Source organism: Sarcophilus harrisii, chromosome 1, assembly GCF_902635505.1.
Source record: "Sarcophilus harrisii chromosome 1, mSarHar1.11, whole genome shotgun sequence".
In the NCBI taxonomy this organism is placed as follows: Eukaryota; Metazoa; Chordata; class Mammalia; order Dasyuromorphia; family Dasyuridae; genus Sarcophilus; species Sarcophilus harrisii.
Genome location: NC_045426.1, coordinates 497,162,555 through 497,188,829, shown reverse-complemented (window position 1 = coordinate 497,188,829; position 26,275 = coordinate 497,162,555). Strand labels below are relative to the sequence as shown.

At 31.9% G+C, this 26,275-nt stretch overlaps 1 protein-coding gene across 8 annotated transcripts in view; it reads right to left on the bottom strand.

The window, feature by feature from the left end:
* The window catches only part of SMCHD1 (structural maintenance of chromosomes flexible hinge domain containing 1), a 222,882-nt gene that overhangs the window by 156,955 nt on the left and 39,652 nt on the right, over window positions 1-26,275 (bottom strand). For all 8 annotated transcript variants that reach the window (XR_004230979.1, XM_031946579.1, XM_031946585.1 and 5 more), the window contains exons 14-28: window positions 25,634-25,747; window positions 24,761-24,867; window positions 23,773-23,855; window positions 22,125-22,238; window positions 19,596-19,673; window positions 19,390-19,509; window positions 16,643-16,787; window positions 15,640-15,736; window positions 13,284-13,356; window positions 11,435-11,574; window positions 10,680-10,814; window positions 7,560-7,787; window positions 6,317-6,465; window positions 1,388-1,476; window positions 139-257 (exon numbers count right to left, since the gene is read on the bottom strand). Coding sequence is in view for 7 of the 8 variants with exons in the window: in XM_031946579.1 (XP_031802439.1) it covers window positions 139-257; window positions 1,388-1,476; window positions 6,317-6,465; window positions 7,560-7,787; window positions 10,680-10,814; window positions 11,435-11,574; window positions 13,284-13,356; window positions 15,640-15,736; window positions 16,643-16,787; window positions 19,390-19,509; window positions 19,596-19,673; window positions 22,125-22,238; window positions 23,773-23,855; window positions 24,761-24,867; window positions 25,634-25,747 (1,791 nt within the window). In the remaining variant the exon portion in view is untranslated. The remainder of the gene's footprint in view (window positions 1-138; window positions 258-1,387; window positions 1,477-6,316; window positions 6,466-7,559; window positions 7,788-10,679; window positions 10,815-11,434; window positions 11,575-13,283; window positions 13,357-15,639; window positions 15,737-16,642; window positions 16,788-19,389; window positions 19,510-19,595; window positions 19,674-22,124; window positions 22,239-23,772; window positions 23,856-24,760; window positions 24,868-25,633; window positions 25,748-26,275) is intronic.

Sequence of the window (26,275 nt, the reverse complement as noted above, 5' to 3'; positions counted from 1 at the left end):
TCTGAAAATCCATTTTCAAATGGAGTTCCATGTGAAAAAAATTCAAAAATTACCACGTAAAAGTTTCTAGATTATATCCATTTTTTATTATATGTGAAAATGAATCACATATAAATATTTTTTAAAAATCAGTCTTACCTGCCAAGCAATTTTCAAATTGGATTTATCAAGTCCATTTCCAGAAATTCCCAAAGATGTTAAACAACTTGATGTGAATGTTTGTATCTGATTTCCATACTGATCTGTAATTATTATCTCTTTAAAAACAAAAGTAAAATGTTTTGCACTGACATGATTATTTTAATGAAATCAATTCTAAAATGTTACCAATTCAAAAACAAATTAAATTGTAGAAGTAAGTACAGGTCTACATTCTAGACCTGTAATTCATTAGCATGGAACTTCCTGTACCAGTGTCATAGATGCTTTGAGCATTGAGGAAAAAAATAAATAAATAAAATAAAATAAAATTTTAAAAAAGAGAAAAAAAGGGATTTGCTCAGGTTCATATAGCCAATTTGTAACCAAGACAAGAACTGAATCCAGGTCTTCCTGCTTCAATAGATAGAGCCTGATGGCTCTCTAGTCAATATACCTTGCTGTCTCTTGGGGCATTAAAGATTATTTCAGTTTACAACATATCAAATTAGGTCACAGAAGGTGGCCAAAAGAAAAAAATCAAACCTTCAAATATTCAAAGAGATATGGAGCCCCAATGTATGCCCATTAGATTCTTTTACAGTTATATGACAGGAGGAGGCACACGAAGTGGTAGTTATGTTTTGGCCCCACAGTCAGGAAGATCCAGCTTCAAGGTAGGACTCTGAAACACTTGCTCTGTGACCTTGAACAAGTCAATTCTCATCTCAATGAGACATTACTTAAGACTTTTAAGTTGTAGAACAATTGCTGGTGTGTATAGGGTAGGAAATTCTCTACACCAATGAAGTCACAGGTCTGGACCAAAATAAAATGAAATATACGATCCCAGAAAGCTTTGAACATACTTTGTTGTCATTTGCATTTTACAACAAAGATAGTAAGTATATTTATCCCTAATATATAGTTCAGGAAAGATTCACATATATTTAAATGACTTCCACAAAGTTACATAGATAGAAGTCGATTCAAGAAAAAAATATTCAATTCTCTTGACTCATACTTTAGTATTCTTTCCACTGCATTCACTTAATGTTTTAAAAATCATTCATATTTGCCATTCATCATAATTCTTATCAGCCTAGATGGTGATCTCTACCATCTTCATTGCCTTATTATCCTTGGCATAACTCATTCTGATTAAAAAAAGATTCCACAATCCTTCAATCTTTTTATAACAAGAAATTCTGAATAGAAGTATCGTTTAGAAGAATATGTCAATACTAACCTATTTCTCCTTGAAGCTCTTGACCCATTTGTATTGTTTTTCCTCCTTTTAATTTGCACTTAAGTTGTTTTGGTTCATCAGGCAGTGGTCTGAAATGAGTTCATAAATTATAAAACTTTCCTTAAGTCACTAATTAAAGGAACTTTTAAAATAGAAATTTATATTGCCCTATCAAAGATATCACACAGCTAAGTGGCAAGAGTGAACTAGTAACAGCTCTGGAGTCTGGAAAATTCATCTCCATGAGTTCTATCTGGGCTCAGACACTTACTAGTTGTGTGACTCTGGCCAAGTCACTGCGCCCTATTTGTCTCAATTCCTCATCTATAAAATAAGCTGAAGCAGTATCTTTGCCAAGAAAACCCCAAATAGAGTCGCAAAGAGTTGGAATACAACTGAAAAAACAAATGATCAACAACAAATCCCCTAGTCAAATCAAACAAGTTCAATATGAGTACAACCACAGAAATAAGCAAAAGAATAATCTGCCCAGAAAACTTAAAAGGATCCCCAAATTTAAGATAGCTCTTAATGTTAGAATTTTTTCTTTTTATCAAACCTAAATTTGATGTTTTAAAACTTCTACCCAGTGTTTGTAATTCCAATCTCTAGAGTCAAATAGAATAAATCTATTCCTTCATGTTGACAGCTATCAAAGGTTTGAAGATAGATATGTTCCTCAATTATTTCAACTAATTCTCATGTGAAATTAAACTTATTGAGCACACTGTTTTAGTCTCTGACCGTAATATACTAACTTGTACTTGTTTAAAAAGTGTTTAAAAAACATTTCAGAACTTTTCATATTCCTGATCATTCTTCTCTAGATGCTCATGAGTTTACTGACATCTTTTCTAAAATGTATTATCCAGAATTATATTTTACATGGGGTTTGAACAAGATAAGAGTATGGTAGACATCCTAACATTCTTAATTTTAAACACATAATGAAGTCCATTATTTTCATTTGTTTTGTTGCCACACCAATGACTCACATTGGGCTTGCAGTCTCCAGTATAAAATTTAATACTTCAAACAGCACAAGACTGTACAACTTATGATCCTTCACAGTAATCACACAAAGAATCAATCACTTTTTCTAGTCATCTATGTATCTGGTGTCTTTTATGATATTTCTTATATATAAATCATCAGAGATTAAATAAAGCCGATTATGGCCACCATTTTTCTTTAAATGGCCCTTTACAACTTTGATTCCACTGAAGTCTTCGAGGACTTAAAGCTTGTATACAACATGGTTTGGAAGAATATGAGGTGGAGAGGGCTTAGGTCATTCTTGTAATTCCTCAAACTACAATGCAGTTTTGAGTTTGGTTTATCTTCATCCTTCTAAATAGATAATAGAGAATAGATCCTCTCTCCTCATAGTTATCCTTGGGTCTGATTTTGATAATCCAACAGACATCTCTCTACTCTATTGACTTTTTTGTTATAATACACAATTTTCTCTCTCCTGTATGCTTTTATTTTGGCCAATGTTCTGTAATTTTATCCTTTAATGTTAGTATGAGATCAACAGTTGCCCCCAAGAAGCTGAGGGCAACCCCTACTAAGGAGATGAATCATTCCTAATTCATTGCCAATGGGGTCTTGATACCAGCCCTAGTAGTTTTAATAGGGGCTGGAGACCTCCTCAGGGCAGAATCTATTTACCTACCACTGGTATAAGCAGAGTGTTCCATTGATAAATCATAATGAAAGAAAATGTAATCATGTACCTGACTGAGAAAGAAAAAACACTGATACTTTCATACTGATGATCAGGGCTAGGCCAAAGTCATGAGACACTCATGATAACTGTGCTGAAACACGGTGAAATGGTTGTTTCTATTCTTATTGTTCTAATATTATGCAAGATTAGAAGTCTCTCTTGCCACATGGCATTCCTGTATTTAGCAATTTTCCCAGCCTTGTCTCAGGATATCGGATAAAATACTGAAAGAGGACAGAAGAACGAATACTACCATGGACATAAGGAGGGAGAACATTCTAGGCATCAGAGAAAACCAGTAAGAATGTGTCATGTCTTGTTGATGGAACAGACAGGAGGCCAGTGTCGTTAGATCAAAGTGTATGTTGGAGGATGGATTTAAGATTTTAAGCAGTCTATTATTAATGCCCCCTTTCAGTGCATTACCCACCTGCCTAGCTCTGATCAAGTATTCTAATGAACAGATAAATTCTCCCCTGTTCTCAGGCTAGCAGACACCCACAGGTATAATCTTCAATAAACTGCAATGGTATTTCTATTTCCTATTATAGGATAAACTATAAAATCCTCTGCTAAGGTTTATTAAAGACCTGCCTAATCTGGCCCTTCCTACCTTTTCAGTATTGTTACACCTTATTTCCCCCCTCTCCATGTGCTACATATAAAACCCAGGGATATTGATATCCTCACTGTTTCTTGAACATTATTGGACTCCATGTTGTCTCTCATGAAGAGGTGATTTTACTTCTAGTACCAAGGCTAACCCTTTCTTGCTCAAGCAATCTCATTCCATCTCATCTCTTTCAATAGACTGCCCCTCTATCATCCCTACTCTAATTCTTATTTTCAGTCTCTTCCTGACTAATGTCTCCTTCTTCATTGTCTATAAACCTTACAATTAGGTTGTTCTCTTTACTCAATGCTGCAACCTTTGGAGTTTTCCCTAAAAACCCTTACTTAATACTTCCAACATCACTATCATCCTATATCTCTCTTCTTCCTTTTGTGACTAAACAATTCAAAAGGCCATCAACAATAGATGCAACCGAAGCAGCTACACCCAAAGAAAGAACACTGGGAAATGAATGTAAACTGTTTGCATCTTTGTTTTTGTTCCTGGCCTATTTTTACCTTCTGAATCCAATTCTTCCTGTGCAACAAGAGAACTGTTCGGGTCTGCACAAGTGTGCAATATAAGTATATTGTATCTAGGATATATTGTGACATATTTAACATGTATAGGACTGTTTGCAATCGGGGGGAGGAGGTGGAGGGAGGGAGGGGAAAAGTCGGAACAGAAGTGAGTGCGAGGGATAATGTTGTAAAAAATTACCCAGGCATATGTTCTGTCAATAAAAAGTTATAATTATTATTATTATTTTAAAAAAAAACAATAGATGCAACCACTTTCTTTTTACAATCTAGCTTCCAAACTTATTAATAGTCTACCAGAACTACTCTCTCTAAAATTACCAATGATCTCTTAGGTAACAAATCCAATGGCTTTTTCTCAATCCTCATCTTCTTCAACCTCTCTGAGGTTTCAGAAACTAGTTGAGTACTATCTTCTTAGACTATCTTTACATGTAATTGGAATAATGCTATTGAGAGAAAGCTTTTTCTTTTGAATCAAAAGGGCTTTGCACACTATCTGGCATACAATGGGCATTTAAGAAAGGCTAGTTGATTGAATGACTGATTTTTCTCTGGAACATATATCATGGCCACCCATCTCTATGTTCTATCTGAAACATTCTCTGCCAAGACAAAGAAATAGATTTAATCTTTGCTTCCCTATTACCATTTACTTCCATCGCCTCGCCTCTACTTTAATACTTCCCTCACTGTTCTTCTTGCCTGACGTAGTTTCTATTTCCAATCTATCCTTCAAAAGCCAAAATAATTGTTGTATGACAAAATTCTGAATGTATCACTTTCTGACTCAAAATACATGACATTTTAGTAATGCCTCTGGAAGAAATGTAAATTTGTCAGACTTGAATTTATTGCCCTCTACGATATCATTCCAATCTTTCCTTCCAGGCTTATTTCACATTACTTCTATTCATGTAATCTGAGCTCAAAAAACTATTGCAAACTCCATATATTCACACATTTCCCATCTCCACACTATCCTAACTACCTAGAATATAATCTCTCCTTTCTCTAGCTTTAAAAATTCCCTTATGTTGAAATTACTATTTCAGAAAAGCATGAAAAGATTTACATGAACTGATGCTGAATGAAGTGAGCAGAACCAAGAGAACACTGTATACAGTAACAGGAAGATTATGTAGTGATCAGCTGTGATGGACAACAATGTGGTGATTCAAGACAATTTCAACAGACTTGGGATGGGAAATGTGAAATCAAATCCAGAGAACTATGGAAACTGAAAACTGAATGTGGATTGAAGCATGGTATTTTCATGGTTTTTTAGCTCCCTTTTTGTCTGATTTTTCTTGCACAATGCGACAAAGAAATACCTTTAAAGGGATTGTGCATATATAACCTATAATAGCTGTTAGCTAGCTGTCTTGGGGAGAAAAGAGGTAATATAGAGGAAGAAAAATTCAGAACACTAATTCTTACAAAAATGAATGTTGATGGAATATTATTGTTCTGTAAGAAATGACCAGCAAGATGATTTCAGAAAGGCCTGGAGGGACTTACAGGAACTGATGCTGAGTGAAATGAGCAGGACCAGAAGATCATTATATACTTCAACAACAATACTATATGATGACCAATTCTGATGGGCCTGGCTCTCTTCAACAATGAGATGAACCAAATCAGTTCCAATAGAGCAGTAATGAACTGAACCAGCTATACCCAGCGAAAGAACTCTGGGAGATGACTATGAATCATGACATAGAATTCCCAATCCCTCTATTTTTGTCTGCCTGCATTTTTGATTTACTTCATTGGCTAATTGTACGCTATTTCAAATTCTGACTCTTTTTATACAGAAAAATAACTGTTTGGACATGTATACATATATTGTATTTAACATATACTTTAACATATTTAACATAACCTATTGTATTTCACATCAACTGATATTTTTCAATCATGTACATTTTACATATATTTTTAGTACAAATAGGAGTATATATTAAAAGCAAAAAGAACTTTTTAAAAATCATTTTAAAAAATGATAATTTAAAAATACTTGAAAAACAGACAAATCTACAGACCTTATAGTAAATGCACTCTCCAATGACACATGATCATCTTGGAATGAAACCTGACAATATCTCATATCTTTCACAGATGCTGGTACTTGTACATCAGGTAGGAAACCCTGCAGCAGCTGTTCCTTATTAATCTCAGGTGTCCAATTAACCTAGAAGAGAAAAATGCACATTGTGTGGATTATGTGGACAAATACATATGCACACATAAACTGTTAGGAAGTTGTTATATTCCTGGAATATTATAGTTTAAACAAAACTTCTCAGGGAGGAAATCTAGATATGTAATATAGTGGGAATAAGCAAACTTTCAGTCATAAAAACTATTAAACCATAAAATTTAGCATTTGCAGGAAATTCTTTTACTACTCTGAATAATTTGTGTCTCAAATGGTATCATGAATAGAGTAAGTACTTAAAAAATGTGTTATACTTAAAAGTAATTCAAACTATCCACCTTGAGCAAGCTAATAAAGATCTCTAAGGGATATTTTCCTCATCTGTAATATGGGAATCATATTTATAATCACAATTTCAAAGGATTGTTGTAAGGATATGAGGTGGTAAAATTTATAAAATATCAAAAACAAAGGAAATGTCTATTGACTATGGAAGAACTATACTAATGGTAGGACTTGAATACAAAAAAAATTACAGTATTTCAAGAAACAATGAATATGAAAGAATGAGGAAAAATAGGAAGTTTGAAATGAAGTAATAAAAAATGATATAAGCAAAATCATAAATACCATGACTATAATGTAAATTGAAAAAAATATAAGTTATTCATCACACAACACCCCCTCTAACCCAATTCAGGAGTTCACCATTCTATTGCCGTACTAAGCATGACCACCAAATCAATTGTTAGCCCTACTAGGGCTTAAATGATCCACCCATCCCAACTGTTACCACAACTAGTAACAATTATTACACTAGGAAATAGAGAAAGTCATAAAGAAAAAATGCAAACAAATAAGAATCGGTTAAAGTATCAAATTACAATTTAAGTAAGAATTTTTGGCAAATAAAACCAGCTAGCTTAATGACAAAATTCACCAACAGCCTTTTCCTCAAATTTATATTTATAGTTTCTACTTTGAATTAGAATTGTATTTGATACCAATTTTGTTCCTAATAAAAAATCCATATAATAAGAATAACATGTTACTGGTTGTAAAGAGACTTTGTACAAAGTGTTTACAATAAAATAGTTTTGGGGAGAGAACTTTATCATGAGACTTACCTTAATTTTTTCAGCTAAAGCAGATGTTAGAATAATTTCTCTTTCTCCTTCATCGTACATTTGAAAAATGAGATTGTGCATGACATCTCCAGCTATCCAGTTAATCTCATCCTGATGTTTGATTTGAATTGCCTTCTGTCCTTCTACACTGAATATCTGCAGTTTTGCAACATGGCTACTGGGGAGCAATCTGATAGTCTTCTCTATAGCTTGTACATCTTTACAACTCTAGTAGGAAATAACAATAAAAGTACAAAACTGAACAACCACCTGATCATTCAATGAAAGAATTTTTCCTGCTAACTTTTCCACTCTTTTATTATTTTCTACAATGTCATCTTATAATAATGCCATATTGTGAACTTAGAAGAATGATATCAAACTTTTTCAGAAGGCAACGATATTAGAATCCTTTATACATTTATTAGAAATATCTGAGTAGTAACACATATGCATTTCTGTTAAGTATAATGGAAATTCTGCTTTTGACCAAAAAAGCAATACAAACAATGACAAAAATGAAGGAAATGGAAAGAAAAATAATAATTCAATTGACACACTGATGCAAAATTTTAACAACTAAAAAAAGAAACATGAAAAGGTGCCTCCTTTTGCTTCAGAAACAGAGGACTATGAGACTATGGGTATGGAGTACTAAATATATTGCCATTTATTTTTTGATACATTGTTTGGAATTTTGCCAGAATTATTAACTCATTTGAACTATCCATCAACATTATAATCATATGTGTAACATATGTGCTATACAATGTGTGAAGGAAAATAATGGAATAACAAGACACAAAAAGTAGAGTCTTAAACTACAAAGAGCTTTAAATTAAAAACAGCTTATATTTAAATCCAGAAGTAAAACGAGGGGCCTGAACCAGTCAGGACCTGGGTTGGGCGGTAGATCTCAGTCCAACATAGTCTAATATGCACTTTTAGGAAAATCATTTTGGTGACTAGTTAAAGAAGATAGGATAGGAAGAGACTTTGAGAGAGGAAGACCAATTAAGAGGCTACTGCAATAATCAGGAGAAAAATATGATGATCTGAACTAGGGGGGTGGCTCACTGAAAAAGAAAAAGAAAATGTTTAGGGAACATTGGAGAAGAATAAACAAAGACTTAGTAACTGAAGAGCTGAGGATTACATTAGGAGTTAAGAACCCAGTGTGGAAGTATATTAAAAACTTACTTCTTCGTTTCCCTAGAAAATAAAATTAAAGGGGCAGCTAGGTGGCACAGTGGTTAGAGCATTAGTCCTAAAATCAGGAGGAACTGAGTTCAAATCTGACCTCAGACACTTACAACTTACTAGTTATGTGACCCTGGGGCAAATCACTTATTTCCAATTGCTTTGCCAAAAATCCACAAACAAACAAAAGATTTCATGAACTCAAAGAAATTATACTTCTTCAGCTTAAAACCATTTCCATAGTTTTCCCTTTAGGAAAGTAGAAGTTATAAAGGCTTTCTAACTTCTTTAATCAAATAAGCAAATTTAACATTTACATCGATAAAAATCACTGCCTAAACCCATACCTGGAAGTTGATTAAGATATGTATCAATTGCACATGGTTAACGTATATTCAATTACTTGTTCTCAACTGAAGGAGGTGGGGGGAAGGGAGGAAGAAAATTTTTGGAACACAGCATTTTGCAAGGGTAAAAGTTGAAAACTAATTTTTCATACATTTTGAAAATAAAAAGCTATTATTATTATTATTATTATTTTTTGGCTGAGGCAATTGGAGTTAAGTGAATTGCCCAGGTTATATAGCTAGGAAGTGTTAAGAGTCTGAGACCAAATTTGAACTTAGGTCCTCCTGATTACAGGTTTGGTGCTCTATCCACTGTGCCACCTGGCTGCCCCTAAAAAGCAATTATTAAAAAAAAAAAAAAAAAAAAAAAAAAAAAAAAAGATACTTATCCCAGGAGAGAGGTCAGTCAATAAGCATTTCTTAAATGTCTACTCTACTAAAGAATACAGAACAAAAACAAAAGCTTGTCCTCAAGGAACTTATAATGTAAAAAAATCATTCTGATTACTCTAGGACTGGGGAATAGTCTAAGAGAAAATGATTCAGTTATTGAACTATTCTAATATTAACCCAAATTGTATTTTTATGTATCATATATTAAGATTTGACTGTAAAGTTGTGTTACATGGCTGTGATGGAATACTACTGTGCTATAAGAAATGACAAACACAATGGGTTCAGAAAACCTGGAATGACTTAGATGAACTGAGATAAAGTGAAGTGAATAGAATCAGGAGAAAGCTGCACTATAATAACAGCAATACTGAACAATGAACCACTATGAATGACTTATCTATTCTCAGCATTACAATGACCCAAGACAATCTCAAAGAACTTATGACAGAAAAAAAGCTATTTAAATCCTGAGAAAGAACTAATGGGAGTCTAGATGCAGATCAATGCATACTTTCAAAACCTCCTTTTCTTGAGAGGAGTTTTGTGTTTTCTTTTGCACTGTGGCTAATATGAAAATGTTTTGCATGACTGCACATGTATAACCCATATCAAATTCCTTGCCTTCTCAAGGAAGGAGAAGGGAAGGGAAGAAGAGAATTTAGAATTTAGAACTCAAAAAAAAAAAAAAATGAATGTTTAAAATTCTTTTTACGTGTAAATGAAAAAACAAAATACAAAAAAATTTTAACAACCTGATTGTAATTTTATCAGCACATATACTCAGTATTAATAGTGAAAACAAGAAAGCAAAGGCAGGGAAACGGATATATATGGGGAAATCATACATATGTTTCCTCAAAATGATTCAAATTATAACAGCTTATTCTTATTTCAGTATAAGAGTTCCTTTCTAAAGAAAATTATACAAAATTGATAAATATGGCATGACAATAACATGTATGACTTTTTCTATCACAAATAGAATAGATACAAATCCACAACAATGCTTCATGGTCCAAGTAGAACATTGGTCTATATATTTTATTAAGTAAAAACATATCTTTTAGGGGGTTTATACATGGACAAAATATATCCTTATATATCTGTATATAAAATGCTATTAAAAATCTATTAATAACATTATTAAAACCTATTAATAACAATAATAACAACTTACTGGTATTTCAATCCTTGCTTTAAGTATGTGGTCTTTCTTTATATTCTGTACATGAAACGGAGGTCCAGTTAAAATACTAGTTCCAGCATTACTACAATCCACACTGTAGACAGGAAGGTTTGGAGCACCTAAAAACTATATGAGATATACATACTAATTTAAGACTGCAAATCAAAACTTTATCATCATTCATAAAATTCTAATAAAGTTGCTCAAATGAACACTATAGGTTTTATGTACATAGGTTATCTATAAATATATGTACATTTACTCCTAAAGATTGATAATTTAAATTTTAAATGTTGAAAAGTTTGAACTCATTTCTGAGTGAAACATACTAAAATAAAATAAAGACATTTCAAAATAGAAATAATACTCTCACTAATTTTATACTTCTCTTTCCATTTTCTTGTCAGTCTATATCTCCTCCCTTTCCTACCTTCAATCTTTATAGTGGAGAAACTGTGATGAAATTGTCAGAAGAACAAAAAAAAAAAAATCATTTTCCACAAACATTCACTTCTCAAAAGAACTATGTAGAACTGGTAAGACTTTTAAAGGACTTAATGATTTTTTGAGCACTATCTCTAAAGACATGTTAATGTTATGGCCATATTTTGTATTTTCAGTCAAAATCTAGTGAATGCTGAAGATCTGGACATATAGCAAGCATAACAGTGAGAAACACCACCAACTTTATAAAATATGTGGTCTTTATTACCTAGAAAGGGAAAGACAAAAACCCATTCACTTACCTTACAATGAACAATCAATTTGGGCTGTGCTGTGATATTTCCTGATTCATCTAAAACTTCTACCTGAAATGGAAAAGCTGTTCCATTTTCAATGACCAGAAAATCAGAATCTGGTTTCACTTTCAATTGATGAGGAGGTCCTATAAGAAAAACCCCAGTATGGAATCAAGTTACAACTTCAAATATAGAAATATCATTTCATGTATTATAAGTACCTCTTTTCATAAGATTAAAAAAAAATTTCAGACAAGTCAAGAAAAAAAGATCATTTTTGATCATTTCTATCCAAATGACAAATGTTATCTATCGATATTCCATGCATTAACATATATTATTTATAAGCTGAGATTTCTCTGTAATTTTATTTTTCCTCTGAAATTTTTTTTTTAAAAGAAAAATGATAGAGAATGGGAATGATTTGCTATTAAAAAATGCTCAAGTAAAGAAATTACCTATGCTAATGCAAGATGGTATCTTCTAAGCAGATTGTAATCTTTAAGGGGTACCTAGAATACTGAAGTTAAGTACCTTGCTCAGTCACACAACCACAATGTTTCAGAAGTAGAACTTCAATCTAGGTCCTACTAGGTGTAAGATAGGCATTCCATCCATTATGCTATATTGACATAATTAATATATTAACTAATTCATTCAAGTTTAAAGCTTCAAAACAATACTGAAACTGTTAAGTAATACCAAGTAACCACTGCAGTGAATAGAAGAACTTATATTACAAAAAAAAGAAAAAGAAAGGGAAAAAAAAGAGTGCCACTGGAAATCAATTATTTTTACTTTAGAAGATTTTTTTCTAAAAATTTTACATGTCTCCAAAAGGAAAAATGTAAGTAACTTTCACTTGTCACTATTCTATTTAGCCAAACAATAAAATTTACAAAATTTAGTGTTTATATGTAAATGCAGTGATATATAATTATCGTTCCCAAATTATACAATTATACTTTTCTAGAAATATGCCACATTTAAATTCTTTCAATAACCTGATCATGATTAAATACTTCTGAATAAATGTATGCTAATTAACTGCCAATCACTTTTAGTTATCACCTTAAAACCAATGCACAATTTACCACATAGATCAAGAGTGGATTAAAACCAACAACTCCTTGCAAAATTTGATCAACATTTTCCTTATACTTTTGTAGAATTTTAGTTCAACATACTTTCTTCATGACTAATCTGACAAGTTATTTAGATGGTAAAGTAAAAAAGACGTCATTACATTAGCAAAAATTGCCTTTTTTCTAGCAACAATCTAAGATCTAAGAGACCTCAGAAACCATCTAATACAACTCTGTCATTTTAGAGATGATAATACCTTGTGTGGGACAAGAAAATTTCCCCCCAAAATCACAAAGGCAGTAGGTATGGGAATTAGTCCCATTATTATTGTTATTAGCTATAACGTGTTCACATGCACAAACACATGTGTTCATTTTTTCCATAATATAAGAAAGATCTCACAAGATCATGAATAACTACATATAACAAAATAATAAATTTGAGCCTAAAAGCTTTTCCCTATCATAGAATCTAAGAGTCTGAAGGAATCTCCGAGGTCATTTAAATCAACACTGTCCCAGACTAAGAACATAGCCTCAAGCTGAAAACGTCCATTGCTAAATATACCTCAAAATACCCTTATTCATAGTTCTTTCTACCAAAGATATATTCTTTCACGTTATATTCATTTCTAGAAATTGAATGGGAAGGAAACATTTTTCAATATTACTGTTTGATCTTCCTAGAAAGAATGTTATTAAAAAGTTAAATGCACATTAAAAAATTTATAACCATATTATCAGAAATTTTTCTTAAAAGTTGTATTTACCAGGAAGTAATCTAATTTTCAAACTCTGGGATTCTTCTTTTAAACCTGGCAGAATAACCTTCAGACTAAAGTTCTGTTGAAAAAAGAACATTTCATGAATTAAATGTTAAACAAAGGATTTGAATATAGTCTCCAAAAGCAAATTGAATTATTTAATGTTTCAAAATAAGTTTCAACAGAAAATTAATATAGTAACCTGATATTTATTAAAATCAACATATACTGATATAAAACATGCAGAATAAAGCTGTTTTAAATTATTTAAGAACCAAAATTAGTACTGAATACATATTAAGTGAGATAAGTCAAAACTGAAACAGATAAAAATTATCATCAACTTTGCTTCCTACCTGTTACCATTTTATGTAATTTTTCTAATCACTGAGGTAAAAAAAAAATTTGGAAAATTTAAAGAGTAAGTAATTCTAATAATAAAATAAATATTATTACTGCCTTAGGTTAGGATAAGTAAAGGTCCCATTGAGAAAAGGCGTTAGACACTTTTGATTTTACTGATAGACAAAATGTCCAATGAGAAAAATTCTTCAACCATTGTAGTCCAACCCTTCAATAGTTCAGAGTTGCAATATTTTCATCATTGAGAGATTAAGTGACTTGCACATGCTATGTCTCAGCAGCCAGAATTTTTCCAAATGCCTTGAACATTACAAAAAGTACAAATCTTTTTTCCTAGAAAATTTTAATCTAGGAAGATTCATACTACTCCCAATTCACTTACATTCAAATATATGCTAGAAGCAAAGTGACATCCTTTTGTCACGTAATACACCAAAGATTATTGAAAAAAATTAGAGAATATAGCTGGAAAGAACTTTCAAGATATTTAATCCAATCCAGTCACTTTACAACGAAGGCAACTGAGATTTAGAGACATGAACAAAATCTGAAGATACAAATTATGTTTTATGAAAGGTTTTAACTTCAGAGCTGTCCATCACTAAAAGCCTACCTTAAATCAAGATGCAACTAGCATTTCTTTATCTAATTTCTTATTGAACCTCATGTATCATACAATCACATTAAATATTACCAATCCCTGGCCAATGTCAGTAGCTACTGATAGAATTAATTATTTCTACAAGTGGTCTATTAATTGCATTCAACAGAGTATATGTGTATTCCACTTAATAAATTTGGATTCACTATGACTAACCTTAAAAGTCAACAAATTTATACTGCCTACACTGTTCAATAATTGTTAAAAAAAAAAAATAAAATAAAAGTTATAATACAAAATCTTTGCACATAAGGATTATTTTACACTGTAGGCAGGAAACTATAAATGTTTTTAAATTAATAAACAACTTACTCCAATATTGTATGTACTAAAAGATGTTTTTTGTAAAATTTTTAATATTTTTCAAGGTATTTTGCTTTAATCATCTGTCTTCTTGCTCGCTCATCCCAAAAGAAAATACAAACAAACCCCCAAAGCCATTATAAACCTGTATAGTTAGTAAAAACAATTTTTATATTGTCCATGCCCAAAATCCAGACTCATGCTGCATTCTGAGTCTTCACCTCTTATCAGGAGGCAGTCAGCATGTTTTCATGTTAATTCTGAAACTCTGTTCTGTCATTATACTGGTAAGAAGTTAAACTTGAACTCTTTCATATTTATGCTATAACTTCTTCATCCATTTTCCAATTTAGGGACAGTTTAAAAAAAGCTATCGATATCCAAAGAGCTATCTTTTTCTCTATGTTGGGCTAGAAAAATAACTCGTGTTTTTTTTCTTAATTTTCTCACCAAGATTCCATCTGTTGCCTTTTCTAAATCAGTTTTGGAGAGAGGGGGGTTAGGGTTTAAGTTAGCTAAACTTTTATGACCAAATATGTAATCTGTACAAAAAGAAAAATTCAAGCTCTCCCATTCACCCCCATCCCAGCATCCCAAAAGTTTATTCAGGAGAATAGAAAATTTCAAATTGAAAGATTTCTTGTGGAGGATAATTAAAGAAGAAACTGAAGGTAAGTTTGATGCAAAGAGGAACTGAGGCTTTAACAAATCAATTAAAATCATAATGAGGGAAAAAAGTTAAGACATTTTCAATTCATCAATTGATCGCCTTTTTTATATTGGAACATTGGAACAATAATTATTCTAAACAGTAACATTTCCAGAGCAAACACCCTGGACTCATCAGCCACCATATTTTCTAATTTACTAAGTGCCAAGAAATTGATGATATATGAAACTGACAACTTTTCAAATATCAAACACTATAGCTAGTTTAAGAATGTTCAAAAATCAATATTAAAAAAAGTTTGCTCTCATAGCATATTGCTTCATCAATAAATTTTAAAACATATAACATTAAGATACATGGCTTACCTTGCCTTGATAAGAGTTTACATGACCCTTAGCAGTAACCCCCCGAATTACACAATTTGGTCCTTTACTTATGTCTTCATATTGTAAGGACAAGCCACTGTTAAAAAAAAAAAAAAAAAAAAAAATTATTTTTAGTGTCCTAACAAACCTACAATACAATTCTAAGAGTATCTTTTATTTCCCAAGTACTCATCATTTATATTATGGACCATACAATCACATTCAATATTACCAATCCCTGGCCAATGTCAGTACCTAATGATAGAATTAAACATTTCTACAACGGATCTATTAATTGCATTCAACAAAGTTTATGTGTGTTCCATTCTCTAAGTTTGGATTCATCATGACAACATAACAAGTCGAAAAGTTTATATTGCCTACACTGTTCAAAAAAGGACCATTAAAAAAAACATAAAAGTTATAATACAGAATCTTTGCACATAAGCATTATTTTATACTGTAGGCAGGAAAAGAGAAATGTTTTAAAATTACTAAATACAGGGCAAGAAATAAACCATCTAAGTGTTTATTCAACAGAAGAGGGAACCTGGAAGGAATGGACCCGTTGCCATTGGCAAATAAAACAAAATGCACAAATGTAGTGTGAATTCTGGGTTCCTTTCAGAAAAGGTGGTAGAAAAAAAAAGTCACTTTCCATTCAAAAGGGAAATGAATGAAGGAATTATTGGCAGGAAGGTTGGTAGTGGGATCTGAGTAGTCAGGCATGGGGAAGGTGAAAAATATCCCTATTTGGCACCAGCCCTAGCTAGAACTATCTATGAGACTATAAAATATCTAGGTAACAGAGGAAACGATGGTAGTTTAAATTAGGCACTGGAGAACCAAAAGAAAAAATATTTTCTACCTAAACAAAAACAAATAGATAAGAAATGCTAAAATTTACAATCTTTCTATCATTATTTGAAACAACATAAGAATAATGTTAATAAGTCTTGAATATATATAACAAAGAAAATTAAAATTTATTTTCTCAAATTACCTTGCCTCAAGAACTGGCTTAATATCAGTTGCCAGTTGAGTAGTATGACCAAATTCGTCCTGCAACTCCAGTGGAATATTAAATGGGACTCCAACACGAAATGGAGGATCCAAAAGACCCACCGAAAATTTCTCTGGTTTACCCTCTTTCATAGAGAAACAAAGAGGTGGAAATTAACTTTAATGAATATCTTCATTACAATATAAAAGTAGTAAAATAATTTTGACATGACAATTAAAATGCAAAGTCTATAAGTATCAATTTGGAGAAAAATCTGGTAGGGCATATTTTTTTTTTTTTTAATCCAGAAGGAATTTAAGACACAATAAATATAGTTGGGAATACAGAATAATTTTCATAAAGTCTGCAACACTGAAAAACCTAGCTAAAATATGCTGTGCTAGTCAGATTACCTGAAAGAACTGTGACAAATGTTAAGGAATAAAACTACAGTTCAATTTTCCAAAGAAAGAGGTCCTTACTTGTGCTTCATTTAACTTAGTGAAAGAATAAACACCCATTAATGACTCTAAAATTACATAAAATACAATCAGTCCTCAAGTATTCTCATTGTTTTATTACTACCTTCATTTTTACTTTCATATTGCAACCACATACATTCATATCTATACACAGTAAAGAAAATATGAGGCATGATGCCTGCAAGTAAAGAGAGTGCCTAGTACTCTACTAGACTCCACTCTGGTCTTATTCACTATACCACTTTAAAGAGCTCTCCATGTATCTGTTGCATATTTTCATAGTTTACCTTTAAAATTTTTACAATTATGCCCTGAGAGAGTACAAGTCCTTTAAGCTCTAAGATGATGTCAAGACCTTCCCAGTCTTTGCATCTTGAAAGCAGCAACTAAAGTCCCATTAACTGAATTCCCCTGAATTCAGATAGAGGCCAGAGTAGAGAAATTTATAATAGCATGGCATACAACACACTCATACTGCCATCTAACATAGTGGAATGTAAGATTAATAACATAAAGTTTGAAAATGAAAATGTTTTACTTTTAAGAATTTTATTTGCTTTAAAATTATGGTACTAAAGATTTCATATATTATGAAAACGAATATCATCTGAAGTCAATTTTTAAAATTTGAGATATTAACAGAAAACGTCACAAAATTCTAGGCAATAACATACAAGAAAACTGTTTTGCATGTCTCTTCAACAATGAAATTATTCGAATCAATTCCAGTTGTTCAAAGATGAAGAGAGCCATCTACATTCAGAGAGGACTGTGGGAACTGAGTATGGTTCACAACATAACATGTTCACTGTTCTTTTTCTTGTTTGCTTGTATTTTGTTTTGCTTCTCTTTTTCTTGTGCAGCATAATTGCATAAATATGTATACATATGTTGGATTTAACATATTTCTACCATGTTTACCATATATTGGACTACTTGCCATCTAGGGGAGGACATAGGGGAAGGAGGGGGGAGAAATAAGAACACAGGATTTGGCAAGGGCTAATGTTGAAGAATTGTCCATCCATGTTTTGAAAAATAAAAAGCTTAAAAAATGACCAGTAGGATGAATACAGAAAGGCTTGGAGAGACTTACATAAATTGATGCTAAGTGAAATGAGCAGAACCAGGAGATCATTATACACTTCAACAACAAGATTATATGAGGATATATTCTGATGGAAATGGATACCTCTGACAATGAGAAGATCCGATTCAGTTCCAAATGATCAATAATGGACAGAATCAGGTACACTGAGAGAAAAAACACTGGGAAATGAATGTGGACTGCTTGCATTTTTGTTTTTCTTCCCAGGTTATTGTTACCTTTCTAAATCTGATTTTTCATGTGCAACAAGAGAACTGTACGGATCTGTACACATATATTGTATTTAAGATTTATGTATATGTATTTTAAGGAAGGGGCCGAGAGGGAGGGAAGGAAAAAGTTGGAACAGAAGTGTTTGCAAGGGACAATGTTGAAAAATTACCCATACATATGTTCTGTCAATAAAAAGCTATTAAAAAAAAAGTTTTGCATGTTACAAATTTTATTCTGTGTACTGTATTTTATGGGGTATTTCATGGCCACTGTGTCATAGACACAAGGATATAGGTATAAGATATATAAAGAAATGTATGTACAAAAGTATAGCTTCAGTGATCTCTAGTGAAAGGTTATTGTTTGGGTTGTCACAGAACCTTAACACCCTGTTTTCCATAGGTTCAATGTATCAATATTTAAAATTTTTGAGTCTTGCACCACTTTTAGGAACATTACTCCTATCAAAGTTGAAGACTGACTTTATTTGTAAATGCTTCTGTAGTCATTCTAAGCTTAACATTCTGTAACATTCTAAGCTTAAGCAGGAACATTTTTTGACTCTAGAACTACCACAATGACTTTAAGAATTCAACGGTCCTTAATGATTAAGAAAGTGATAGAGGGGCAGCTAATTGGTGTAGAGGATAGAGCACCAGGCCGGAAGTCAGTTCAAATCTGATCTCAGGCACTTAACACTTCCTAGCTGTGTGATCCTGGGCAAGTCACTTAATCCCAATTGCCTCAGCAAAACAAAACAAAACAAAACAAAAATCGAAAAACAAAAAATGTAACACATCTGGTATCAGTTTTCTTCTAATTATAAATTTATGAGTATTTCTATATCTTAAAAGACACTTTTAAGACACTTTTTTCCATTTTATTTTAAAATGATTTTTTCAGTGAGCTACAAGGATTCAAAGGAAATAAAAAATTTTACTTACCTTTGACAGAAAATTTAAATATTTTTGATGGTAATGGCCGGCCTGCATAAGTATCTGCATTACTTTCATTCAATACAACTTGCAATTTTAACGTGTAATTGCCCAGTTTTTGAATATTTTCTGGATATAAATTTCAAAAAAAAGGATTATTACTAACCAATCACCAAACTATTGCTAAATTTCTTAATTTCTGAAGGATAACTCACCCATTTTCTTGAACCAGTAAGGCCATTTGCCTCCATGCTGACTGATATGTGAAATTATTTCTTTATTCCCACTTGAAGCTCAAATGAAAAAGAAAAAAATAAAATTATAATCAAGAATCCAATAGAACAAGAGCAGAGACTTGTGAATTCAGTCAATGAATTAGACACACATATATATACACACACCCAGAGCTTTATTTATTCCACCTTTTTTTAAATAAGTCCCAAACTATCAGAAAATATCTTGATAAGACAAATAAGAATAATGAACTTTCAGTCATTTACTAGAATTTTTAATAATATTGCTTTCAATTTTTAATACTAATACTAATAATATAATTCAAATTATATTTTTTAAAGCTATAGCATAGCAGCACTTGCTTTATTAGGAAAAAAAATTCCTATAAATAAGCTACATTTAAAATAAGAACTTTAATTTTGAATTTCATAGGTATATTAAACAAAAGGCTTTTTTAAATTATCTTTTAGAAATAAAGACATGCAATTGCTGCTAAATATAATATGAAAATAGAAAAAAAAACTACTTAGCAGATATGTCAGAGACAAAGAAATTGGTCACCTAATAAACATGACTTTTCTCAAACTTGCTAATCTATGAAATGTACGTACAAGAATATTTTTGTGGATTTATTATGGAATATTTTGTTTCAACTGTAAACATTTTTTTCTTTGAGAAAGAGATGAGATGGAAAAGGATAGGGAGAGGAAGATGAAGAGTAAAAGGGCAAATAAAAAAAAGTCATTTCACAATGGCTTATAAATGAAATATGATATTTCTTCCTCTATTAAAATTTCCCTTGCTCTAATTGAGTCCAAATGGCACTTATTTTCCATCTGAATCATTTACCAAACTTCAAAGTCAGCAAGCATAGGCAGACATGAATGAAGTGCTTCCCAGCACTTATTAAACTTATCTATATTTTAGCCAAAGAGATCATATAATGAGACAGAGGACAATAAAAACTCTAACTGAATGGTTTGTTAATAGTATTTGAAATTCAAACAAACTTAAATCTAACAGAGTCATGGAACTACACAATATTAGAGCAGGAATCTGGCAGATCTCATCTAGTCCAATTCCTTTGTTTTCTAGGCCAAAGAAAAATGATGATTTTCCTCTAAGGAAACAACAAATTAGAGATAGCTGGGTGAGACATTTAGAAATGTCCAAAAACTATTTTATGTATCTTGTCCTCCACTTGTACTTTTAAGTTTATCAACAAGGAACAATCTTCAAATTCTCTGCATTTTTATAATTCAGGCCCAAACATACAATGAGTACAAAGAAAATACTAGAAAATAGGATGAGTCTAATTATTAGATAAGACCTTATCTCAGAGAGATGATATACTTTTCCTCTACTGAGGAAAGACTCAGGAAAACATGAACTCTGCTATCAAACCCTTTCAAAACAATCCTTCAAGACCTACACTGAAAAGATCTTTAGAACAAACTAGTGAGATTAGTGACTTGGCTGTTGTTTTAGGCATGTAGGCAAAGAGAAAATCAGAGGGCAAGTGATACCTTATTCTGGCCTTGCTAAAGTGGGTCACTGGAAAGAATCAAGAATCAAACCCTCTTAGGTCAGCTCTGCTCCTACACCCTGACTTCAGAGTAACAAGATTTTGGGTAATGAAAATTAAAAGAGGATTTTGGAGGCCATCTAATCAAATCATCCTCATTTTACAGAGGAATAAAACTAAAAGCACCAAAGTAAAATAATTTTCTTCAGGTCACATAGCTAAATAATGGTGACATCAAACGATTTGCCAAAGCTGACTTCCTAGTCCATAATCTTATAAATATAGTCCTCTTTTTGTCAATACATCTATAATTCTTCTCTTTCACTTATTGTCCCATTCCAACTGCTCTTAGTCAATCACTAGAGCACCTCTTTCTATTATGATTCTGTCTCATCACTAGAGCTCATGATCCAAATCCCAGCAGAACTCACACACTGTACATTCCCTGCCCCAGATCTCTTTCAAAGAAGGCTTTGTTATGATCAAATTATACACAGAATAACAACTTTGAAGCTGTGGCAATCAAAATCCTAAAATGTGTCTTAATTTTTTTTTTCCAATTGCAATGCTCCAAATATCTCTGGTTGGGTGAATATTTTCTTTGAGCCAGGAATACAATTATTAAATTAATACCCCAAAGAGAACAAAGAAAGAGGAAAAATATGCATGTGTGTAGAAAACAGCATCTCTATTTGGAATAGCGAAGAAATAAAAGCATTTTCATACAGTTCAATTAAATACTCATCTTTTAAACACTTATTACATGCAAGACATTAGCCAGGCATTGGTGAAATAAGAGATGAAAACAGAATTAATTACTTAAAGGAGATTACATCACAATAGGCTTAAACTTCACTAAGAGATTAAAAAGAAAAATGTTTCTAAAACTTCCATTAATACGTGATGAATTTAAAAGAAACCCACAAATATATACTGCCTATGAAAAAAATAATAAAGAAGTTATCATGTACACTTGTCTACTTACAATGTAAAATAACCTTGAGCTCAACTAGTAGTTTCTTTGACCCTCCGTGACTTGTACCAGGAAGTTTTTGCATGGCTTCTCCTTTCTTATTCAGTATTTCGATTCTTAAAGCACCTATATATCAATGATATATTAAAAGAAAAATGAGATTCATAAAGCTACAAGAATCTCAAGTTAGTTACTATTAATCAATCATTAGACATTTATTACATGTCCACTATGTGCTGGACACAGTATCAAGGGTACAAAAACAAAGTCGGACACAGTATCAAGGGTACAAAAACAAAGTCTCAAGAAGATTGTATTGTATCTAGGAAAATAAAACGTTCATATATCAGAATATACATTGTATAAACACAAAATCTATACAAGGTGATTTTATAAGATAGAGCAGAAGCAGTTGGGGGTAATGTTTCATATAGGAAGTGATGCTGGAGCTTAGTCTTTAAGGAAGTAAAGTTTCTGAGGCAAAGGTAATGGAGAGAATTCCAGAACTGGGTGAATAGCTAATACAAAGGCACAGAAATAGAGAAGATGAAATATCAGATGGAAAGTCTCACTGTGAAGAATGGCATGAAGTTAAGTTTGGTAGGACTGCATATTGCATGCAAGAAAGAGACTAAGACAGAATGAAGATAGAAAGATAGATTGTGCTATAGTGAAGGTTTTTTAAAGCTGCTATTTTATCATAAAAGTAGCATGGAACCATAAGAGGTTATTAAGTAGGAGAACATAAACAAGTTTAAGAAAAAACATTTTAGCAACTACATAGTGTTGGAATCTTTACAAACTGTTAAGCCATCGAAGTTGATAGAGACAATTATTATCTAATTTGGCATGGTTCAATATGATTGATTTGATCTTAAAAGGAGATATTTTGGGCCAGAACTTGAAACAAGGTACTAAGTACAACTGGTAGAAACGATGCTTGTGCTCACACCTTTAGGGAGCTCATAAGTATCTAAGTACTCAATGGAGTTCACACGTTTGGGAGATTTCAGGTTTAGTATGAGATATCCGAATTCACACCTCCCTTAGGGCCAGAGAGCACTCTGGGAGATAACCCAGAATCCTCTCTCTCCAGAAGGAGGAGGTAACCTTTGAAAGATTATATATATATATATATATATATATATATATATATATATATATGAGAAGCTCTTAGAGCTTGAGAGAGTTTTCTTGGGAACATTGACTGGGATTGGAGAGGAGTACTCTGGGAGATACAGAAGCCCACTGGCCTCAGTTGGAGATTGAGAAGCCACGAGTCAGAGTTGAGCTGGAGGCAATAAAAGACAAAGCTGCAAGATCTCTTGGAACCAAGTAGAGAGATAGGCCTGAGCTAACCGGGCTATATTGAAGGACACAATAAAAGTTCAGATCTTTTATCAGCTGGCTGCGATTTTGGAGTAATTATTTATTTCATCTGAGATTAAGGCTGCCTCCAGAAAACCTCTCTGAGAAACCTGCTTTCTCTCAGAGAGAACTCTTATTTTAAAGAAAAAGAACACAACAACATAGAGCATGGACTAGAGCAAAGAGTGACTTGCGGTAAAGACTAAATTAAAAATGCTCCTTTAATGCTTAGATACTAGAAAATTGAAACGGCCAAAAAGGTTTCATTTTTAATACTAAGCAGAAATCATACCAATAGGAGTCCCAGCAGGCTTGACTTCATTTGGTAACAATTCATCTCCTTCAGGCCAAGTTACAGATAAACGATCTGGAAGTCTATGACCAAAATAACATAGGCAATTCCAATTTATAAAATATGTCAATGATTAACAGGAGAAAAAAAATTCCTTGTCCAATTGAATCAACATATCTTTTTAAGATAGTTGATGGAATTTCTACTAAATGAATCTTAGCAGAAACCAATTCCTCTCTACTTAAATATCACATTATTCATAAGAGTAAATTGAAAACAAAATGAAAGATTGAGACTGCACTTGCTTGTATGTGCACTTAATTTTATTTTATATAATTTAATTTTCATTAACCTAGAAATTATTTTTAAGTGAAAATATGAATTCTACGATTATAATATTTTATCATTTTTTAGTACCACACAATACTGAGAAAACAAACTTAATGATGCTTAGGTAAAAAAAAAATCAGCTATGCAAAAAAAAAAAAATTTTTTTTAATAGTCCTATTAAGTAATCCAACTAAGCTTTAACAATGTTTTAAAAAAATTTCTAGTAGCATACTTAAAATTCATATTTTAAATATGAAACTCTTTTCCCTTACACATACAATACAAACTTAGACTTGCTATGCAATACTGTTATAACAATTATTGCTTATATCAAATTCCTATGCCAAACTAAAGACTGACAGGTGGTTAATTTTCCTAAGACACAAGATTCATTCTAGAAACATTTAAGTAAAATCTAGCAGAGCTTGTCTTGCACATAGCAAACCATCAATATGCAAGGACTGTCAACTGCATATAATCATTAGACATCAAATCAGCAATTTGGTGGAAAAGAGGGAAGGGGTGGTCTTTTCAATACAGAAAATATGACAGATACAATATGCCTATAATAACAACTGGCCTATATTAACAAAATTGCCAAAAATCAGTAAAATATACTACTAATTAGTTAATGTCATTCATGTTTAATGAATCTTACCTTGCCATTTCATCTTCTACATATTTTTTTACAGTTTTCTCAGCTACTGTCCTATCAAGTTTTGTGATTGGAACAGTTTTAATTTCATCATATAAAGCTTGAGGCTCCTAAGTATATATAAACCAATAAATGTTAAAAAAGAACAAGCATTTCAGAAACAAGTTATATTTATTTCATAAAGAGAACTTAACTTCCAGAAAAAAATGTATTTTAATCTAGTTAAATATTAAATATCTGTCAGATACTTCTGTATATTAAAAAATTTCAATCATATAACCTCTTTACATATCCAAAAATCCTGATCTATGTTGATCAACAAGCTGAACAACAACCTTAACAACACCAAAAAAAACATTTGTAATGACTTTATGACATCTCATCAACAATGAAATACAGAAATAGAAATCTAAGCTAACAACATTTTGGTTTAGGGAAAAAAAAAAAAATCACATCATTGCCAGTAATTGAAGCTTAATATTATACAAAAATCTTAATTCAGTACTTCAAAAGATGTACAGTTTTTTTTCAGAGATAGTATTTCATTTAACTATCTGACATCCAATTCCTCTACAACTTAATAAAATGTTCTACAAGATTCTATCACCAAAAAACTTAACTTCCTGAAGCTCAACCTTCAAATGATAAACATCTCATACTTAAGGCCTTTCAAGGTTGATAAAATATATCTGAGATACTCTAAAACTATTACTGACTTCCATGCAAGTATGAGCCAACAGAAAGGGACAATATTAAATAAAAAATTAAAATGAAAGGGTTTTTTTTTAAGCTGTTTTTTTTTAAAAAACATTTCTTGAATCCAGAATCATAAAGTGCCAAAATTAAATAATTTTTGTTCATCTCTTGTTACCTTACCATTGCAATCTGAACTTCCCCTCCTGTGGCATATACATCTCCATCATGATCACCATAAAGAAAAAATTTTACTATGCTTCCATAAAAGAGTGGAAGTGTCTTGGTTGTCTTAACCTAATATTCAGTAACAAAAAAATCCACAGAATTAATATTCACAATATTCAGAAACTGTTATGAAAATATAAATTACACACACAAATAGGCATATCTTTAATAGTTCATATAAAACTCAAATATGAAATAGCTTTTCAAATTTGTAATTTTGTCAAGATAGGAAACTCCCACTGCTTACTGCACCTCCTCCAAAGACTTAATTTATAAAGTTCAGAAGCTATCTAAAGTATACAAGTTGAATGACTTGCCAGATCACATGTCTAAGGCAGGATGTGAAACCAGATCTTTCTTACTCTAAAGTCCAAAAACGATGCCCATATCCCAGATAATACATTGCCTCTTAATCATAATAATGCCAGACAGGAAAAGCACTGGATCTGAAATCTGCATTCTAGCTTTGGTGAGACTCTCATTATATCTAAGAATACTTGCCATTACATATATATATTCCTCCATTTTTAGATCCACCCTCTCCCCAAAAAAACTACCTGACCCATATTGGAAATGAGAAATGAAATACATGAATTA